The 19,906-nt window shown below is 44.5% G+C and overlaps 1 protein-coding gene across 2 annotated transcripts in view; it reads right to left on the bottom strand.

The window, feature by feature from the left end:
* Window positions 1-19,595, bottom strand: part of SNTB1 (syntrophin beta 1) — a 156,645-nt gene extending 137,050 nt beyond the window's left edge. Inside the window, exon 1 of one of the 2 annotated variants that reach the window (XM_024217013.3) lies at window positions 18,630-19,595. In XM_024217013.3, the coding sequence (XP_024072781.1) occupies window positions 18,630-19,248 (619 nt within the window). In that variant the 5' untranslated portion in view covers window positions 19,249-19,595. The remainder of the gene's footprint in view (window positions 1-18,629) is intronic. The other variant, XM_024217012.3, reaches the window with a different exon arrangement.
* Window positions 19,596-19,906: the final 311 nt, after the last annotated feature.

The following is a 19,906-nucleotide window of genomic DNA, read 5'->3' on the forward strand; positions in this document are numbered from 1 at the left end:
CCACACTCTCTTTTAGTGGACAATCCGGCTACAAGATCCACTAGCATGGACCTATGAGGAGTCCCATTGATTGACTTCAACCCATTAACTATGAACAGTGGAAACTCCTCAAGCTAAAAAACCTGGTGCTTCCCTGCAATCTTTGGTGTGGGGAAATTATTTGCTGGCTATTTTTTCCTCCTTGTAAGACTCCATCATTGAACAAACTATCAGAAAACCAAATAAGCTGCTATACATGAAAACAGCTATAAAATTCTTACAGCACATGGGATGTATAGATGTATGCTGGAGACCCAGTAACAGGACACAGCCATGCCACACTGTGAATGCTCGGAATGTCATCCACACCCTGAATACCAAAAGATCTTGAGTGCTTTCTTCCACCACCTCTCCCACAAAAGCACGAATATCAAAAATATCACAATTGGGATTTGTTGCAAAGCTAACAAAATTTAAAGGCTATGAATCACAGAACTTCACTTAACTTGGTTTACTGGAGTCTAGCTCAATCTACAATGACAGGCCAGTGGAAGAAGGTAGTCTTTGGAACAAACCCTTGAATTGGGGGTGGGTGGGGGAAGTGAAAATAATGGGCTTTGGCTCTAGCACAAAGCCTCTTAAGCATTAGCTTTCTAATTAGTGTCAGTAGACACTTGATAATGCTCTCTATTTTACTGGGCAACAATTGTTAGGTTCCCCTCACATCTGACTACTTCTACAGTTGACTGATGCAATTTAAAAAAAAAAAAAAAAAAAAAAAAAAAAAAAAAAAAAAAAAAAAAAAAGCCCTTGAGGCTAGATCCTGCTATAAGTGCGCACGTGTGCACCAACTCTGATTACTCTATCATCCATGTGCTGTTTTCTTAGGATGGAAGGTCCATGGAACAATCAAGAAACATTTAGTCAGACAGTGGTACCCCCTTAGTACACAGAGCAATAAAAGCATTGTCCCCAGTGCAAACATTCCACACTTTATTGCAGACTGCTTAAACTTGCTTACTGTCCCCAATTTGCTACATGCCAACTAAAATCCTAAAGATATAAAGCGCTAGGGGAGGATTCCAGGAATTCCACCTGATGCAAAGGCACTGAAGAATGTTTCTCAGAATCAGCAAGTTGTAGGCGGTTTCCTCCTGCTTCTCCCAAGTGCAGCTGAGATATGCTGTAATTCAGAGGTGGCCAGAGCGTGATGCACAGATGAAATGTTGCCAGAGAACCTGGCAACTCCCTATCATTAAAGGCCTCAACTCCCTATCATTAAAGATATGAGTGGCTGCAATCTGTGTCATTTTATTCAAATTATGTGCCACTCTTGGGTTCCTGACAAGTGGTTTATGTGGCTCTTAATGGGGCCAAATCTGGGCACCCCAAATAATATGAATAAAAATACTGATCACTTTACATTTTCAAAGCACTGTAAAAAAAATAGGTCCAATCCTGCTCCTATTGACATCAATAGCAGATTTGACATTGAATTCAGTGGGAGGATGACTGGGCTTTCTACTTCTGAGCTACGTTCTCTGCTCCATATTCTTCTCTTGTGTTGCTTCTAAATTTATTTCTCTTTCAGAACATCCAACAACGAACACAATCTGCCTGATTCTCTTCTCTTACATTGACATAACTCAATAGTATCTTGTGTGGAACAAGAATCAGGCTGGAATTCAAAGTCCAGCTACTCATTTTCAGAATTAGGTGCAAAACAGGGACCAAACAACTCAGATTTGTTTGTTTACTTTCAGTATATGAGGGAGGTTGAATTACCCCATTGCCTGTCATATGGAAGCATTGGTGTGTACCTTCCTGCATCCCCTCCCCAATAGCTGGGATTCATTAAGGAGGTATTTCCACCAAATCATTGCAAAAGAGCAAAACTGTCCAAGGAAAAAGACAGGAACAAACAAAACATAAGAACATAAGAATGGCTATACTAGGTCAGACCAAAGGTCCATCTAGCCCAGTATCCTGTTTACCGACAGTGACCAATGCCAGGTGTCCCAGAGGGAGTGAACCTAACAGGTAATGGTCAAGTGATCTCCCTCCTGCAATCCATCTCCAGCCTCTGAGAAACAGAGGCTAGGGACACCATTCCTTACCCATCCTGGCTAATAGCCATTAATGGACTTAACTAGATAAATTCATGGAGGTTCTCTTTTAAACCCTGTTATAGTCCTAGCCTTCTCAACCTCCTCAGGCAAGGAGTTCCACAGATTGACTGTGCGCTGTGTGAAGAAGAACTTCCTTTTATTTTTAAACCTGCGGCCCATTAATTTCATTTGGTGGCCCCTTGGTTCTTATATTATGGGAACAAGTAAATAACTTTTCCTTATTCACTTTCTCCACACCACTCATGATTTTATATACCTCTATCATATCCCCCCTTAGTCTCCTCTTTTCCAAGCTGAAAAGTCCTAGCCTCTTTAATCTCTCCTCATATGGGACCCGTTCTAAACAGGGCCAGCTCTACCATTTTTGCCGCCCCAAGCAAAACGGGGAAAAAAAAAACGCTCGGACTGTGCCGCCCCAAGAATGGACGGAATGCTGCCCCTTAGCATGTGCCGCCCCAGGCACGTGCTTCCTCCACTGGTGCCGGCCCTGGTTCCAACCCCCTAATCATTTTAGTTGCCCTTCTCTGAACCTTTTCTAATTTTGCTTTTTCAAAAGCAGCTTTGCAAGGCAACACAGTGCTGCTCTATAACCCAGTCTTCCATAAAACGGCAACCAAATTCAGGGAACCAATTCTGAGTCTCTAATCAGAGAACAAAATCTTAGTAATTAAAGTGCCCTGTACAGTCTTGTGACACAGCTGAGGTATTTTATGGCTTATGTTAAACTTTGGCTAATATACATTTACTCAGATTAATTACTTGGTGGATAGTTCACTCAGGAGCATTTTTAAGCTGACTGAGGGAAAATACACTTGTATCCCATTTTATGATGGGCAAGCCACAAACATGTTACTGCTTTGGTTTAGAATCCATTTTTCCCCATTTCCCATGAAAGAAGGCCAATAGCATAATTCTGTTTGTGTGCTGTACAAACAAAGCCATTTTGTTTCAGACCTGGGTATTGTTCTTCTGGGCAGCTCTGGATCACAAATTTTATACTGACAGAGTTAAAATATAGCTGATCTCACATTTTTCTAAATAACTGAAACAATGTAAGAGATTTTTAACCATTAGACTCCCTTCATCAAACATAAGTAATCAAACCGGATACTGTGGGGAAACTCATATGCATAAGTTTGTAGGATCTGAGTTTAAATTCGTACATTCTGCACATACTGCTCTTGTTTTGAAACAATATTTAAGTTTCTACATTTTGTTTTCTGATGTTACTTTTCCACTGGCACATATTACCTTTTATTTGCTTGTTTGTTTTTGGTATGTTTGGATGGGAAGGGGAAGAAGGGAACAGGAATGTTAATGAAAAAGCTTAACACTTTTTGTTCTCACCTTCGGCTTGTGAGAGTATTATTCATCATCAGTTTCTCCAAAAGTGAGACATTTTAGACAGTTGAGTGAACTCTTGTGGACACAGAGGAAAAATAAAATCTGGGCCTGCTCCCGCAAACACTTCCCCATATGAGTAACTCTACACACTTAATAAATTCCACTGAAATAAGAGAATCTACTCAGACTGTGTAAAGTTACTCAAGTGTGTAAGTGTTTTACAAGACCAGGGCCTAGACAAAGAAACAGCCTTCAGCTGTACTAGCAGTACAGGGGTTTATGATAAACAGTGATAATATATATGTTTAATTTTAACATATCGTGATTCTCTACTTTATGGTTAAATCCCTCTTTTAATTGTAGGTGGCAGCATTGCAACTCTAAAAGAAACAAGATGAAGAAGCATGTCAACTCTGGCATTTAGCCAAAAGGACATCACCAACCGATGAGAGCTCTCCCTGTCTTAAGAAGAACAGGAGTACTTGTGGCACCTTAGAGACTAACAAATTTATTAGAACATAAGCTTTCGTGGGCTACAGCCCACTTCTTCAGCTCAACCCCAGTGAATGTCTGTGCCGTTCCAGGAAGGTGTACAAAGCATTTAACAAGAGGAAATCATCAAGTTTAACACTTCACTCATGCAAATTGTTTATTTAGCTGTAAATGCAGTTTCCTGTATAAGACTATTTTGATAATCAGCCTGAGAAGCATCTGGCTGTTTTTAACATTACCTAATATTATAATCAATGCACAGAAAGGCAGACTGACTTATGTTTGTGGCAGTCACGTAGCAGCAAGTTTGCAGTTCACTGGAAACCAGAGATGAGTCAAATGCAATCTCCACAGTGAAGGGGCTTCTAGAATAGGGTGACCAGATGTTCCGATTTTATAGGGACAGTCCCGATTTTTGGGTCTTTTTCTTATATAGGCTCCTATTATCCCCCCACCCCGTCCCGATTTTTCACATTTGCTGTCTGGTCACCCTATTCTAGAATGGTGTGTATTCTGTCTGGCCAGTAATCACAGAACTACATCTTGAACTACAACCCTCCAAAAGACACTACAATTGGGCTGATCGGAAAACCAGAATTTTTCTTGCAGAACTGTCCACAATTTTTCCTAATTGTATCCCAGGGAGAGCACATGGGTATCGAGTGTATCTACTGCTATATAGAGAGCATGAATGTCTGCTAGCCATGACTATGTCCACACACAGTCTCTAGCTACTCCTCTCTCTGCACCCTGAGCTACCCCTCTGCCTGCACACAGCCCCTAGCTACCGCCCTCCCTGCACTGAGCTACCCCCCCGCCGGCACACAGCCCTTAGCTCCCCTTCTCCCTGCCCCCTGAGCTGTTTTCAAACTTTTTGAGCTGAGCCCCCCCCAACTTTGAGTTATAACATTTGGTTGACTTCCCTTCCCTCCAACCCCCACAACCCAGACTGGCAGGTGGCCTGTTGAGGTGAGTCAGAGGGTGGAGGTGGTGCTCCCTCCCCAGACCCCACGGTGCGGAGCTGGCTTGAGCCCCGCTGGCCCCTGTCCACCCACAACAGAAGTCAAACTACACCTATGCCTGAATCTCCACCCCCCGGCCCAGAGCTCCGCATCACCCCTTCCCCTGCTGGGCCCTGGAGTTTTTATAGCATGTTGTGGGGCGCCTCAGAAAGAAACAGGTTGAGAATCTCTGACCAAGTGGATGGAAAAGGACCATTGGGGCAAGCTAAGAGATAGTTGTTGTAGTAAGTGAAGGCCCAGTATGAGGCCTAAGGCCTGAACTAAAGTAATGGTCAAGACTTTGCTAACATAAAGCAAAGTTAAGCTATGAGCAAGAAGCAGGCCCTGCTCACAGAAGCTGGCAAGGAAAGGGCTGATGTTGCATAAATGTATATTCACCTAGCACAGTTAAAGTATAAACATGGTACCAAGACACACTATACTGGAACATTCCACAGATAACATGGAACAGGCCGACCCATCCCAATGACAGGGGCAAAAGGGTAAAATGATGGATAGAGTTGTTTTGATCGAACCAACATGTACAAGGTGAGAGGCGGCACCTTACTACGTAGGGAGGTTGTACCTTGCTACGTGGAGGGGTTGCACCTCAATACATCAGGAGTGATGTGTAACTTGTTTGTACCCGTGTATAAGAATGTATCCCTGGGGTGGTGTCTTTGTCCGGCCACGGGGGCAGTGGAAAGTCCCGCCACTGAGTCGGGTCCTTGCCAAGAGGCACTTTCTCGTAGTATGCCCTGAGTTAGGCTCAGAAACCTACAGGGAACTGCAATTGTGTCCGAGGTCGCAATAAACCTACTCGACGTGATTTTGCATCTTACTAGACTCTGTGGTTATTAGGGGTTCTCGTCGGGTTTGCTGTGTCAGCTATCTGCAGAGGGACACAAGCACGCAGCCGAGTGATATCAACACAGGAGAAAGCAGAGCACCACACCGGTAGCATCTGACAACAGTTGTGGATCATAGAATCATAGAATATCAGGGTTGGAAGGGACCTCAAGAGGTCATCTAGTCCAACCCCCTGCTCAAAGCAGGACCAATTCCCAACTAAATCATCCCAGCCAGGGCTTTGTCAAGCCGGGCCTTAAAAACCTCCAAGGAAGGAGACTCCACCACCTCCCTAGGTAACGCATTCCAGTGCTTCACCACCCTCCTAGTGAAATAGTGTTTCCTAATATCCAACCTGGACCTCCCCCACTGCAACTTGAGACCATTGCTCCTTGTTCTGTCATCTGCCACCACTGAGAACAGCCGAGCTCCATCCTCTTTGGAACCCCCCTTCAGGTAGTTGAAGGCTGCTATCAAATCCCCCCTCATTCTTCTCTTCTGGAGACTAAACAATCCCAGTTCCCTCAGCCTCTCCTCATAAGTCATGTGCTCCAGACCCCTAATCATTTTTGTTGCCCTCCGCTGGACTCTTTCCAATTTTTCCACATCCTTTTTGTAGTGTGGGGCCCAAAACTGGACACAGTATTCCAGATGAGGCCTCACCAATGTCGAATAAAGGGGAACGATCACGTTCCTCGATCTGCTGGCAATGCCCCTACTTATACAGCCCAAAATGCCGTTAGCCTTCTTGGCAACAAGAGCACACTGTTGACTCATATCCAGCTTCTCGTCCACTGTGACCCCTAGGTCCTTTTCTGCAGAACTGCTACCTAGCCATTCGGTCCCTAGTCTGTAGCACTGCATGGGATTCTTCCGTCCTAAGTGCAGGACTCTGCACTTATCCTTGTTGAACCTCATCAGGTTTTTTTTGGCCCAATCCTCTAATTTGTCTAGGTCCCTCTGTATCCGATCCCTACCCTCTAGTGTATTTACCACGCCTCCTAGTTTAGTGTCATCTGCAAACTTGCTGAGAGTGCAGTCCACACCATCCTCCAGATCATTAATAAAGATATTAAACAAAACTGGCCCCAGGACCGACCCTTGGGGCACTCCGCTTGAAACCGGCTAGGGACTGCATGGCAGAAACAATGGATTAGCAGCAGCCTCTGCAATACCAGCAGAAGTTTTGCTTAAAGCTTTAAGAAGGCTTTATCTTGTTTTGCTCTCTCTCCTGACGGCATGCTCAAGACTACTTCAGTTGTTTAGAGAACTGGAGTTGTGTTAACATGTTGTCAGGCCATTTACTTGGGCAATATCCAGACTCTACTGTTTGGAAATGTGCTACATGAACTTAACTTTCACAAACTGCAGTAATCACATCTGGATGCTTCATGAGGAGTATACAATTAACCAGTTCATTCTGGTTTTCAGTCCGTACCCTTTCTAATTCTACTCAGGAAGACATGTTTCTTTTCAGAGAGTTAAAGTCAGCTGAATTCTGCTGCTGTAGACCCTGGACGAGGCCTCTAGTGGCAGAATGCACAGAAGTCACTACTCTGCTGGGGTGGGAGGGAAAAATGGGCCAGCACTGCCCACAACACTGAAATAAGGTTCACCACAGAAATAAGTTTTACGTTGCCTATTATATATATCCTCCAGGAATGTGTTCTTCTGCTACTGGTTCTCAGGAGGACCCCACCACCACCACTATGCATCATGGATAGATGTCTCACATACCAGGCAAATCAGTAATTGTGTAAGATTAGCTGGTATGAATGAGGTAAGAGAGTGGACATTTAGAGAGGATAAAATGTTCTTTGGAAAGGTACAGCAAGTTAAAAATTTGTATACACAACCTCCCTCAAATTGGGGGGGGGGCTGAGGGAATAAAACTCAATTAGCTCAAGCAGCAGCAGTGTTGAAGACAAAGCTTGCTCATCTTATTCATGCAAAATATTCATTAAGTCCAGTTGTTAAATCCCCCCCCCAGAGTTTCAAGCCAATGGGAGTTTTGCATGAATAAAGCGAACAGGATGTAGCCCACTATGAGGAATCAAGTCTGCAACAGCATTTTCCATTACCTACTTGTTATTCCCTTTAAGGCCTCAATCCTGCTCCCACTGAAGTCAATGAGACTTTTGCTATTGACTCCAGTGGAAGCAGATAGACACCACCCAGGCTGGGGAGGGGGACTATTTGCAGTGACTAAACCTGGGACCTCTCTCTAGATGTAAAACATGAGCCCCTATTACTCACGCTAAAACACCAGGACCATCCACTGAGAGGCAGTAGCAAACTCAAACTTCTCTATGTGGCCTAGCCACTAGGAAGGCAAAGTACCACATGGTTAGGGTGGGTTATGCTAAATCCTTCCTGAATACCTTGAATACCAAATTCACTTTACTGTTACTCCAATGAAAAGAAGAAACAATTGCACCAGCAATGAATTTGACTCCTCAACTTCAGAACCTTGCAGAATCAAACCCAATGTCAGTTCGTAGATAAAACAATTTTGGTTATTTTAATTAACCAAACCACATCAAATATCTCTCTCACTTACTGATCAATATTCATTAATAGTATAAAGTGAAAATTGCTTTTGTACCATTGAACACACTAACAACGATAGCGCAATAAACTTATTTAAATGGCCACATTACTCTTAAAAGAGACATAGGTCTGACTGAAATATCCGCCTCATGAGTCATGAGTAAGACCCACAAACTGTAGGGTCAATTTTTTTGCTGGTGTAAACAATCAAAACTCCATTGAAGTCAACAGAACCCTTTTACACCAGCAGAAAATTTGGACACTTTCCTTTTTTTCCTGAAGGTTTTATATTCTTATGTTCAAACACTGAATATGCTTTAAAATGGAGAATTAAAACAACAAGTGGCAGGTGGAAGGGAAGAAATATTGCTCTCCTAGGACCCAATCTTACAGATATTTATTCAATAAGCAACCTTACTTACACTAGTCGGGGCCTTTGATGTGAACAAAACCTACTAACAAGAACAAAAGTTACTCATGTGTATTAGAGTTTCCAGGAGTAGGCTCTGACTTTAGCTGAAAGTATTATTAGTGTGCTTAACTTTAATAAAAACAACACATAAAATGTCCCTAAACCTTGGGGAAATAAATGTATTCAAAGCCCTATTTTGGATCTGGCTTTATTAGTTCTGCCAATATAGTTACCTGCAGTAGTTCAGCAAAAGGCTACATAACATTTTAATCAGGAGTGCACTGTATGTTAATCATTTCAAATCAGAGACAGTCTCTCCCGTCTACTGTTCTGGCTCATTTCCTTACAATTAAGAACTACATCTTACTCCAGTGCTACAATACAGATATATTACTTCAGATGACATACCGTACAGTGCCCTAAGTACAGATTTAGAGAATGCTTAACCCTTTCAGTACTTGGAATTGTAGACAGAATAATTAAACAGACCAAAATGAAAAGGTACAGCAGCAGCTAGTAAATCTAGCTTGCCAGACAGTTAGCCAAAAATTCTGCTTCTTGATGTCATTAACATTAAAAAGGATACAGCAATGTAGCAAACCGTACATCAATCCGAACTCTTGTGTGTAAAGCAAACCGGAGAGACCTGTTCACAAAGCATATGCTTAATTGCATTCTATGAGATCAGGGAGAATAGACTTCGCAGCTAAAACTCCATAGCAAAACACACCTCATAAAATACATATAGTCACTCGTATGGACAATCCCAGATGACTGATAAGTTGATGCCATCCTTGGTATTTTTATGCCGATATTTCTGGTAGTTTAGTTGTTCCATTTGATGCACTGCATTATAGGGGATATGCATTAATGTTTAAATGAAAAAAGTTATACCTCCCTGTAGGCAAGCTTGCTAACACTGCTGTTTTGGCCAGATTTAAACCTGAGTAATTACTGAGTTGAAGTTGGTCAACTGCATTCTGATTACTTCAATTCCCCCTGCAGGTGCTGTTGGATCAGTTACTTTGTGTCACAATTTATTACATTGTGTTGCTATGCGCCGTGAGCCTGCAAGATGCTGGACACCCTCATTTCAGTAAACTCCCCCTCTTCACAGGCACACAAGGCACAAAATGCAAGGGAAATATCACCTTTCTGCTAGTCACGGAGGCCAAGCCACAAAGACCCATGCAGAGGCACTCTGAGTTGCCAGCGAACGGTGTTCTGCAGAGGGCATCTACACAAGACTGTGAAGTGGATGGGGAGCAGTAGGTGTATGACTCAGGGCCCAACACACAGCGTGCTCCACAGCCCCAAATGCTGGGTGAGGGGCAGGGAGGAGCTATGCAAAGGGAAGGAGCCATTAATCCTGCCAACAGGTTCTTGCAGCTGACATGACCTGGCTGCATGTTCCTTCTGAGTTACTCACAAGCCTCTCTAGCCCCGAATAATTGTGTCTCTGGAATTTTTTCACACTCACTGTTCATCCCATTTCCTGCTCTCTGGTAAATAGATTAGATACCGGCCCTAGGACAGAACTGTAGACCACTTCCCCACTCAGTACAGTACTTTGGGGCACTGCTGAGAACTGACTATTGATCCCTCACTCTTTGTTGTGTGTCTCTTAGCCAGTTTCCAATCCATGACAACACCTTCTCTCTCCCTCCTTGACTACAGAGTTTCCTTAATACCCTCTGGTGAAAAATTTTTTAAATGTCCAAATAAATTACATCTACTAAATCTTCTTTATCTACTTGTGACACTTTCTCAGGGCATCCAGAGCCATAGGCCACCATGTTACCTCCCGGCTCAGCACGAGAGACATGTTGGTGCTAAACTGTGTTTCAGTTCCCTGCCCCTAAAGCAAACTTCTCAAGATCCTTTATTTTGCCTTGCAAGTTAATACTTTGTGTACCCCAGTCCCCGAACTCCCCAGAAGCATCTCCCTGTAGTGTGCAGCCCGTCACTCAACATTCACACTAATTAGCAGGTAAGCGGTCCCCAAAGAGACAGTGTACACACAGCTGGAAGGTTACTCCACAGGATCAGGTCCTTTATAACCTAAGAATGGCCACACTGGGCCAGACCAAAGGTCCATCCGGCCCAGCATCCTGTCCTCCGATAGCGGCCAGTGCCAGGTGCCCCAGAGGGAATGAACAGAACAGGTAATCATCAAGTGATTCATCCCCTGTCACACAGCACTGTAATCTATGGTGAAAACAAATATAAATCCATTAACAAAGAGCAAAGATTCACAGATTCTAGTGAGGGTTGAGTAAGAATAATGGAAACAGAAACGGTTATAAATAAACCAAAAGTATATCACGCTTTCCAGAGACTAAAGCTTAACAGGTTACAGCCCTAGTTTCTCACCCTCAATATCTTTCTGCTTGCTGGTGTTTAGTCTATCCAGGGACCATTTCTTCAGAATCAACCCCCTCTGCCAAGGGTGTTCCTCAGCAAAATGGATTAACAAAGGGGGTTTTTTTTCCTCCCTCTTATAGTGCTGTAAATCTTTGAAATGTAACCTTTCGAAGTGCACCCACAGATAAGACTCTTCTCCTCTGTTGCTTGTTTTCCAGTGTGTTGGCGCCATGCTGAGTTCTCATCTCTCCCATCAACCTGTTTTTCCTATTGACAATATGCAAATAGGTCTTCCTTTCTGCTGATTCCACAATGCTTAATTTACAATAGAGACAGGAAGATAACTACCTTTCCTCCTGTCTGGAAGAAACCAGTTTCCCCTTCTGTTTGGTTACAGACTTTAAAGCATCATACTTGTATCTATAATGCCTCATATAGTGTTAATACATAAATTTCACAATACTAATGCCCATTGTGTCACCAGCTTTCATTGATACCTCACACAACATTCTTTATAGATAAATACTATGACAGCAATGCATTAGGTGTAGTGAGTTTGTCAGGCCTGACAGGAGCTGCTGCACAGAGTTGTGAGCCATCAAGGGGCCTCTGTGTCACACTACTATTTTACTGACATGCTCAAAGAATTATTTCAGATGAGAAAGGCACAGGTTTCCTTTGAAACAGCCAGGCAGGCTTGCCCCTAGCATATTTTGTTCATGATGGTATTTTACGACTCTTTATTTACCATTTCAACCAATTTCCCTTTGTACTGACATAGTTGTAATACTTATAACAAATCCATGGCTACATAATCAAACAGATAAAGACATAAAAAGATCCAATGGCTAGAAGTTGAAATCAGAAAAAAATTCAAACTGGAAATTTTTCACAGTGAGGTTAACTGACCATTGGAATAGATTACCGATGGAGGTGGTGAGTTCTCCAGCATATAGGAGCCTTGAAATCAAGACCAAATGCCTTCCTAAAAGATATGTTCTACTTCAGCCACAGGCTACTGAGCTAAAGAGAGAAAATCTATGCCTTGTGTTATGAAAGAGGTCAGCCTAGGTGATCATAATGGCCATTCTGGCCTTAAATAGCTATGAACAGCAAATCTACTTGTGAATCTTCACTGTTATTACTGTGCTGAAAAACATGGCCACTGAGAACTTCATGGCAACAGAACTTAGATCCTTTTGTTCCAAATTCAGTCTCCTATTTGAGCTAAAGGAGAATATCCATTACCTGTCATAGGACCAATGACATACAGCTGAGCAGTTCTGAGTCAATCCAGAAGAGGGCAGTGGTCTATATTAGCGAGTTTATTACATAATTAACGGTATTAAAACCATCTTCCTAGATGTTTAGAATGGTTATTGAAAATAAAAATGGCAAAATTAAGATACAGTTCTATTTCAATAACGGCAGCAAAATCCTTAGCCTTTTAATTTGATATTATTTATCTTAGAGGAATTATCTAATTTTTTAAAAATGTACACCAAACAAAGTAGCTAAGAATTCATTTTTACAGTTCAGTCTTTCATTATGGAACTACTGCCAAGAGTTGTGGTTTCCTTTCCAGGTATTCTTTAACTTGAATGAGAGACTAAATTCATTTAAGGAAGTTTAAGTGACAAAGTGTGTTACTGGGCCAAATCATGTTCCACTTACATGAGCTGGTCCTAGTAAACCCATAAGATTTAGCCCATGGTATCCTTGTTTTCTTTATAGCAATTGAAAAGGAGAACTTTCACCAGATTTACTGGGAACAGGTACTGATTCCTATCTCTGCAAGGGAATACAGACTGCCTACAGACTATATTAGCCTTTATAGATCATCCGTTGATTAGATTAAAGTGTTCTCTCTCAATTCAAAACTAAGCTTCAAAACCTTTACCATAATTTTCAGTCAAACATAATTATCAGGACTCAGATTATCGCACAGCTAGTGGAACTGGTGTAATTGAGACTAAGATTATGTATCTTTCTTCTTCACCTTGTGATTTGATATTCAAATAAAGGTGTTTAAAAGATATCTAGGAAACCCATTAAGCACGATCCAGCTTCTAGATGATAACAGAAGCATTTGTTCAATTAGATATTTGCTGGCATAAAGGAAGTGATTAGACTATTTTATATATTTGCTGTAGGTATAAGGACTAACTTTATAAGTGAGGAACAATACATGTGACTGGCAATCTCAGTTTTAGCTCTACATTCCTGGGGCCAAAGCATACATAGATTTCATTAGTGGCTATAATGTAATATATAGGTCAGCAAGGACATATTTTGTGCTCGCTCTCTCTCTCTCACTATTTTCACATTCTTGCAGGAGATGGGCATTGTTTGACAAGTAATGTCTTTTGCGATCCCCTAAAAGTAACTTGTTGCCAGGTCATTGCTGTAGGAAACACATGACAACATAGGTAAGTGAGAACAGTTTTTCAGTAGTCAACAAGTAGTCTTTGGCCATTTTGCTTTATGTGAAGTAGACTTCTGTTTTATAAGGGTGAATTCTTTTGCTTTTTCAAGAGAAGATTAAGAAAAGGGAAATTTATTATAGTAGTTTTTCACACGTTGCTTTAGTTCACACTTTAAATGTACATGATGCCAGTATTTTCAACTCCTAGAAATACTGTATATAAATTCCACTGGGGAAATATTACACCATATAATAGTACAGAGCAACAATATGCTTCCATTCACTCTAATGAGCAGAAAATTGCTCCTATATGACTATTATTCTAGTCTAATTGAGAAACACAAAAAATGCTGAGTGAAATACATACAAACATTAAAAACCCCTGCGAAGATCCATTCTGCGTTTAATGCTTTGCTGCTTGCCCACCTCCATCATGTCCACCTCCATATTAGCATGTTAGAAAGTGATATGGTTCAGAGGTGTATCCAAATCCCTCTGACGTAAACACATACATTGGTTAGGTAATTTCCCTCTACCCCAGTCCAATGAATTAGCAGGCAGAGGCAATCCTGCCTGAAACCAGCACAGATTATGTTTTGTTTTTTAACTTTATTGTAGGAACATAGAAAGGGAATCTGTACAATACAATCTGTTTGGCCCGTTAGTACTTACAGAAAGTGCCATGATGTAGCGATCATTCTTAGATGCTTTTTAATACTCTTGTGATTCAAAAAACAAGGTATCTATCTACTTGAATGTAAGTACCTCTCATTGCGCAATCTCAGAGATCACTAGGTTTTCTGTGGTGTCTACTGAAAGGGGACCAAATTTAACAAAACCGGAGGGAAAATATAAATTATACACACACACTTTCTAAGCAGTAGTTATTATTATAATTTGGGCAGCATTCCAAGCCCATAGGTAAACAGTTCACATTTTATAAAGAGATATTCTAGTTTCCCATCTAAAGAGCATCTAAGTGCATAAACACGAATTTGAGGATGACAATCCAACCTCAGCTCCAGTGCTATCCCCTCTCCCTCCGCTCACCAGCCTACCCCTTTCTCCCATCACATGTACATCCTGTTGTAGGTCTAAGCAGGGAATAAAGTAACGGGGCTCAGAAGGAAGCACATCTCCCCTTCCTCAGGGAAGATCACAGGGGAACTGTCCCTCTTCGCCCTGGTAGCATTTCCTACAGTTCTCCCCCTTCCTTGGCTAGTCAGGGAGAGCTCCCCTGCCTTTTTCCAAGCTTCTTTAAAACCACTGAGTGCGAGCACCTTCCACCTAAAGCTCCCGAAACAGCATCCTCTCTGCCTCAATTACTTTCTATTTCCAAATTTTTGTAACAGACTCCTCCTCTGGGGATCGGGCACTGAGGGGGACACAGCACACGCTGACCAGCAAGTTACACAAACGTCTTTCTCTAAACATACACTCTAAATTGGTCTTGCCTTGCTTTCATGTTAGATGGGTTAGAGATTGAGGGTGTGCCACAAGCCCTGAGCAAGGCGCAGCGCATCGTTTTGCTGCCCTTGCACCAGCTCCGATACGTTGGCTGATGCAGTTGGGGAGAAGGGGTTAGAGCTAAGGTTCATTCCTATTGCATGCACCCCCATTCCCCACAGCCAGCCATGCAGGAGGGGAAGCAGCAGCGTGCCCCATATACGCATCTCTCTCACGTTAGTACCCGCAATGCAGGTTGCAAGCACGGGATAAGGGGGTGCCTTCCATCGCCTTCATCCTCTGTGCTGGCATGTGGAAAGCACCACAATTTGACTCCCACTTTGTAAATACATCATTTAGCTGGTCAAGCATTTTTGCATAGTGTTTCTATAGAGGACACCATATAAAATGAGGGCCTCACTGCTGTGAGCCTTCAAGCCTCACCCACTTCAAATTGGGAACAGAAAGAGTCAGCATCTTTCAGGATCAGGCCCTTTGAACTCCATTGCACTGAACTCGCCCCTTCAGATTTTGTTGCCCAGCAGGCATGAGTAAATTCCATTATTTCCCCAACAATAACGTATCATGACACAAGAACTAATCTATTAGCACAGCAGCTGGCAATGTTCCTCTGCCCTGCCAATTGTTTTTAATGGGGGAGAATTCCTGGAGGTTTGTCTCTTGCACACCAGTGTGTTTTTTCCTGCAAAGCACACTGTTTTTAATACAGAGCTCTCCAGGACAGTGGTCTCCAAAGTGGGGTGCATGCAACCCAGGGGATGCGCGGCAGGAGGAGCGCTCTTTTGTTTTGTTTTTTGCTTCGGCGCAGCAGGGGGTGCGTGCTCAAAAAAATTTTACTGATAGGGGGCGCGATCAAAAAAGTTTGGAGACCACTGCTCTAGGAGGCTAGGATTAGGGAACTGCAAGTAAATAATATAGGGCATAATCCTGTCCCCACTGCAGGCAACAGCAAAACCCCCATCAACTGCAATAGGCAAGCAGGATCAGTCCAGCTGTGTCAGCCTCTTTAAAAAACAAAGTTTAAAGAACCTTTGATTTTCCTTTCTTTAGTCATAAAAGGACTGTTTTAAATGGCATCACTGAAGAGTGATCTGCAAAGTGGGAAACTAGCTCTCTTGTTTTAAGCTGCCTGTCCTTCATAGAGTCCCTGTCAACTGAACAGCAGGATCTGGGAGACACTATGTCAGATTCTGATTTCAGCTTCTCCAGTGGACGTGGCCCAATGTAAATATTTCAGCATCAGTCATCTGTTGGGGTGACTATTAAAACACACCATTGAGTGATGAGCACTACTACTCTACTGCAGAAATAAGGCATCAGCATTCATTTCAATGGAGGGACAAGCCGAAGGCAGCAGCTGCAATAGGGTTTAAAAAGGGAGATGGACAGGAGCAGACTGAATCCCTGGTCAAACTGCCTGGTCTTTGCTCCTATAGGGAACAACACTGATTCTATTATAAGTGTCACATAGCTTCTGCATGTCCAGTTTTATGTATTATGCACAGGGGGAAAGAGTTACAAAAATTATGCAGTATTTGCTATGTTAATCATTAGACAACACCAAAGGTCAAATTCTGTCCATACGTCGGTAACCTCTTACCAAAGACGGAATTTGGCCACAGTAGCCTCTCCCTTTCTGCTCTCTGCCCTATTAGACCTTCATGAACTATTTCACTGCTGGGTGAAGAAAGGGGGCAATTAGATAAGAACACCCTGACAAACAAGTACCCAATTTCTTCTGGGTGCTGAGGTCCTGTTATAAAATGCAAAGTTGATCAGTTCCTCACTTTCACAGCCACAGAGTCAGCTGAAATTTTCTTCCTTGTCTTTTACCCCACAGACTCTATAAGATTTTAAACCAAGGATTCTCATCCCCTTTCCATACCATAAACTTATAGTCAGCTATTTACAACTGATCCTCAAATGCACCCCATTCCAAGAGGTGTTACGGTTCTTCAGTGACACATCAGAAATTGTATTGTTGTTTAGTAGAACCAGAGGGAGGACAGGTTGCAAATGACTGAGCAAATGGCAGCAGGTTCACCACCTCACTCCACAAATGCTAATGACTCTAAGGTCAAGAACCGCTGGTTAAATGAACTTATGTACAAACAAACAAGCACTTTATCAAAACACACACATACACACCAAGGGCATTTTCTTTTTAGCACGCACTAGGCGTGTTTCTTTCTGCTGAACCTTTTCTCAGGTCTAGCATCTAAATTAACCCTCAAGGAAAAGACACTTATAAAAGATTTTTTTTTTAAAAAAATAGCTTTCAACTCCCCTCTCACAATAAGTCTTGAGATCTATGGAACTTTTTATCTGGTCTTTCACTTATCCTCTCTTGTTTTTGTCTCTCCTCCCCAAACACTTTGCCTTCTTTTTTGGTCTTTAATACAGTCTGTGCTAAAACTAACTCATTTAGAGTGAGACTCGCTTCTTTTGCATTCAGTTTTTAAGGTAGCTTCTAAACGATCATCTCACTGCTGCTTGGGAATCAATGTCTATTTTTTTTTTCGCCCTGCAAATGTTTCAATGAGATATTTGCCAATTTCGATCAGATTTGTTCCCTTTCCCCCCTGCTATGAACTAGGAAGGGGAGGGTAAATTTCAGTCTTTTCAAGTCACACAGGTTGGCATAGCCCCATGTGACCTGATCTGCTTGTTTCTCTCCCCTTTTGCAGAGCAAAAGTAGTAGTCAAACTCTCCGCCTCCTGGATCTGAGGTCTGCTTTTTTTTTTTCTCAGCTTGTCATGTGTTATCTCAGCTGTTTAGAAAGGCTTTCCTAACCACTTCTCCTTGCAGAAAGAAGGGCTGCAAAGCCGCAGGCTGGGGATCCTGGAGATAATTTTCACTTAACCCATGTCAATGTGTGTGATCTCTGTGACTCATGGAGTTTTGTCACACTTCTTTCCTCCCAGTGACAGAGAGTTTCAAATCCCTCAACTGTGTAGCCAGAGACATGCAGTTGCTTTATATCCTGCTCAGGTTTGCACTGTACTGTAGTTTGTGTTCTGATCTGGCTGGCGAGGTTTCCCCCCCCCTTTTTTTTTTTTTTTTTTTTAAACATACACCCAGAGAAACTTGCAAAGCCGGCAGCTTTGCAGCTGGGGTTCCTGGAGTTCCTTTAGTCAAATTAACTCCTAACGTTCCCTAGCCATAGGCTGGAACCTCTCTGCTAACTTACGATCCGATCTGCTTTCCTTATAGAGTTGCAAAGTCCTGAGCTGTGCGCCTGGGGATCTTAGCGCTGCTTTAAAAAAAAAAACAACTCTTTACTTTCCAGTCACACAGACTAGCACCGCCCTGGAGTTTGTGATCTGAGCGCTCCGCTGAGGATATGTCCCCCCACCGCGCCATAAACACGCCCGAGAACAGGTAGCAAGAGTGCCCAGCTTTGCAGTGTCTGTCACCCCTTACCTACCGCGGTCGCATAGGCACCAGCAAAACCCTGATCCGCGAGTCTCTCACGGGAGCAGGGAAAGTGGCTGGGGCATACCGGCTTCACGGTGCCTTTCCCCCCTGCTTACCCCCCGCCTGCCCCGCTGGGCGACCCTGGCCTGCCCGTGCGCAGAAGGGGGGGGTAAGCCGCCGGGCCCATTTTAACCCCTTACCTTCCAGCAGCACCTCCTTGCCCGCCCGCTTGAGCGCCTGCACCGCCTCGTCGTGGGTGGCGTCCCGCAGGTCCGTCCCGTTCACGGCCAGGATGGCATCGCCCACGTAGAGGGCCTGGGTCTGGTCGGCCGCCAGCCCCTTGAAGATCTTGCTGATGAGGATGGGCATCTTGTTCTCCTTGCCGCCCTTGATGCTGATGCCCAGCCCGCCCAGCTCCTGCTTCTGCACCTTCACGCACCGCTTCTTGTTGGAGATGGCGTCGGGCACTTGCTCGGGGAGCTCGGTGAAGGCGGTGCGCACCCCGGGGCCACCCCCCGGCTTGGGGCTGCTGCTGCTGCCGCCGCCGCCCGGGGGCTCGGCCGCCCCGCCGGGGTTGCCCGCGGCGCCCGGCTGGCTCCCGCGGCCAGCGGCAGCCCCTCGGCAAGGCGCCCCGTTGCCGCTGGCCCCGACGCCGTTGTGGGCTGCGCCGTCGGCGCGCTCCTCGCAGCTCAGCACCAGGGCATCCTCGCCCAAGTTGGCCAGGACTTTGTGCCAGCGGTCCCGCACCAGGACTTCCAGCCAGCCGCTCCGCTGCTGCGCCCGGCCGCCGCCGCCGGCTCCGGCTGCCGCTACCGCCATCTTTGGAGCATTCTTAGCGCACCATGTGATTGCACAGCCCGACCGACAGCCCGCCCGCCCGCTCGCCGCGCACAGGACAGGGCTGCGCCCCGGGAGCGCCCCGAGCGCCGCCAGTTGCGCCGGGGGGCGGAGCAAAGCCCGCGGTTCGCCTAGCGCCCCGGCCGGCGGCAGCCTGTCAGCCGCTCACCTGATCCCAGGCGCCACCTCCGCTCACCTGCTGCGGGCGGCACGTGGAGGGGAGGCAGGGGCAGCCCCGCTCCCAGCTCGCGGCGCGCCCCGGCAAGGCACTAGCAGCAGCGCACCTGCTGCAGGCACCCGTCAGCTCCTGCGGCTCCCTGGCCACCTCCAGCCCACAGGAGTGTCCAGAGCAGGAGGCACCTGGAGGGCAGCTCACCTGCTCCGCGCACCACTTAATCCCTCTCCACCCCCACCTCCCAGCAGCAAGCACAGATGCGTCAGTAGACGGGCCCTCCCCAGACCAAGCGCTAGCTGAAATCTACCCAAATCCGCTCTCAACGCCATTCCTCCCAGCCTTTTACCTCCCGTTTCTTCCTGGGAGCAGTCTCTCCACTCTCCTCCCCTGATTTTGGAAGACAGCGGGCTAGTTCCCTTCCCCTACCTGATCTCTCCACTTTGCCTATCTTTCTCTTTATAGTCT

The sequence above is a fragment of the Terrapene carolina genome, unplaced genomic scaffold, assembly GCF_002925995.2.
Source record: "Terrapene carolina triunguis isolate 2854851 unplaced genomic scaffold, T_m_triunguis-2.0 Scaffold58, whole genome shotgun sequence".
NCBI classification, from domain to species: domain Eukaryota; kingdom Metazoa; phylum Chordata; order Testudines; family Emydidae; genus Terrapene; species Terrapene triunguis.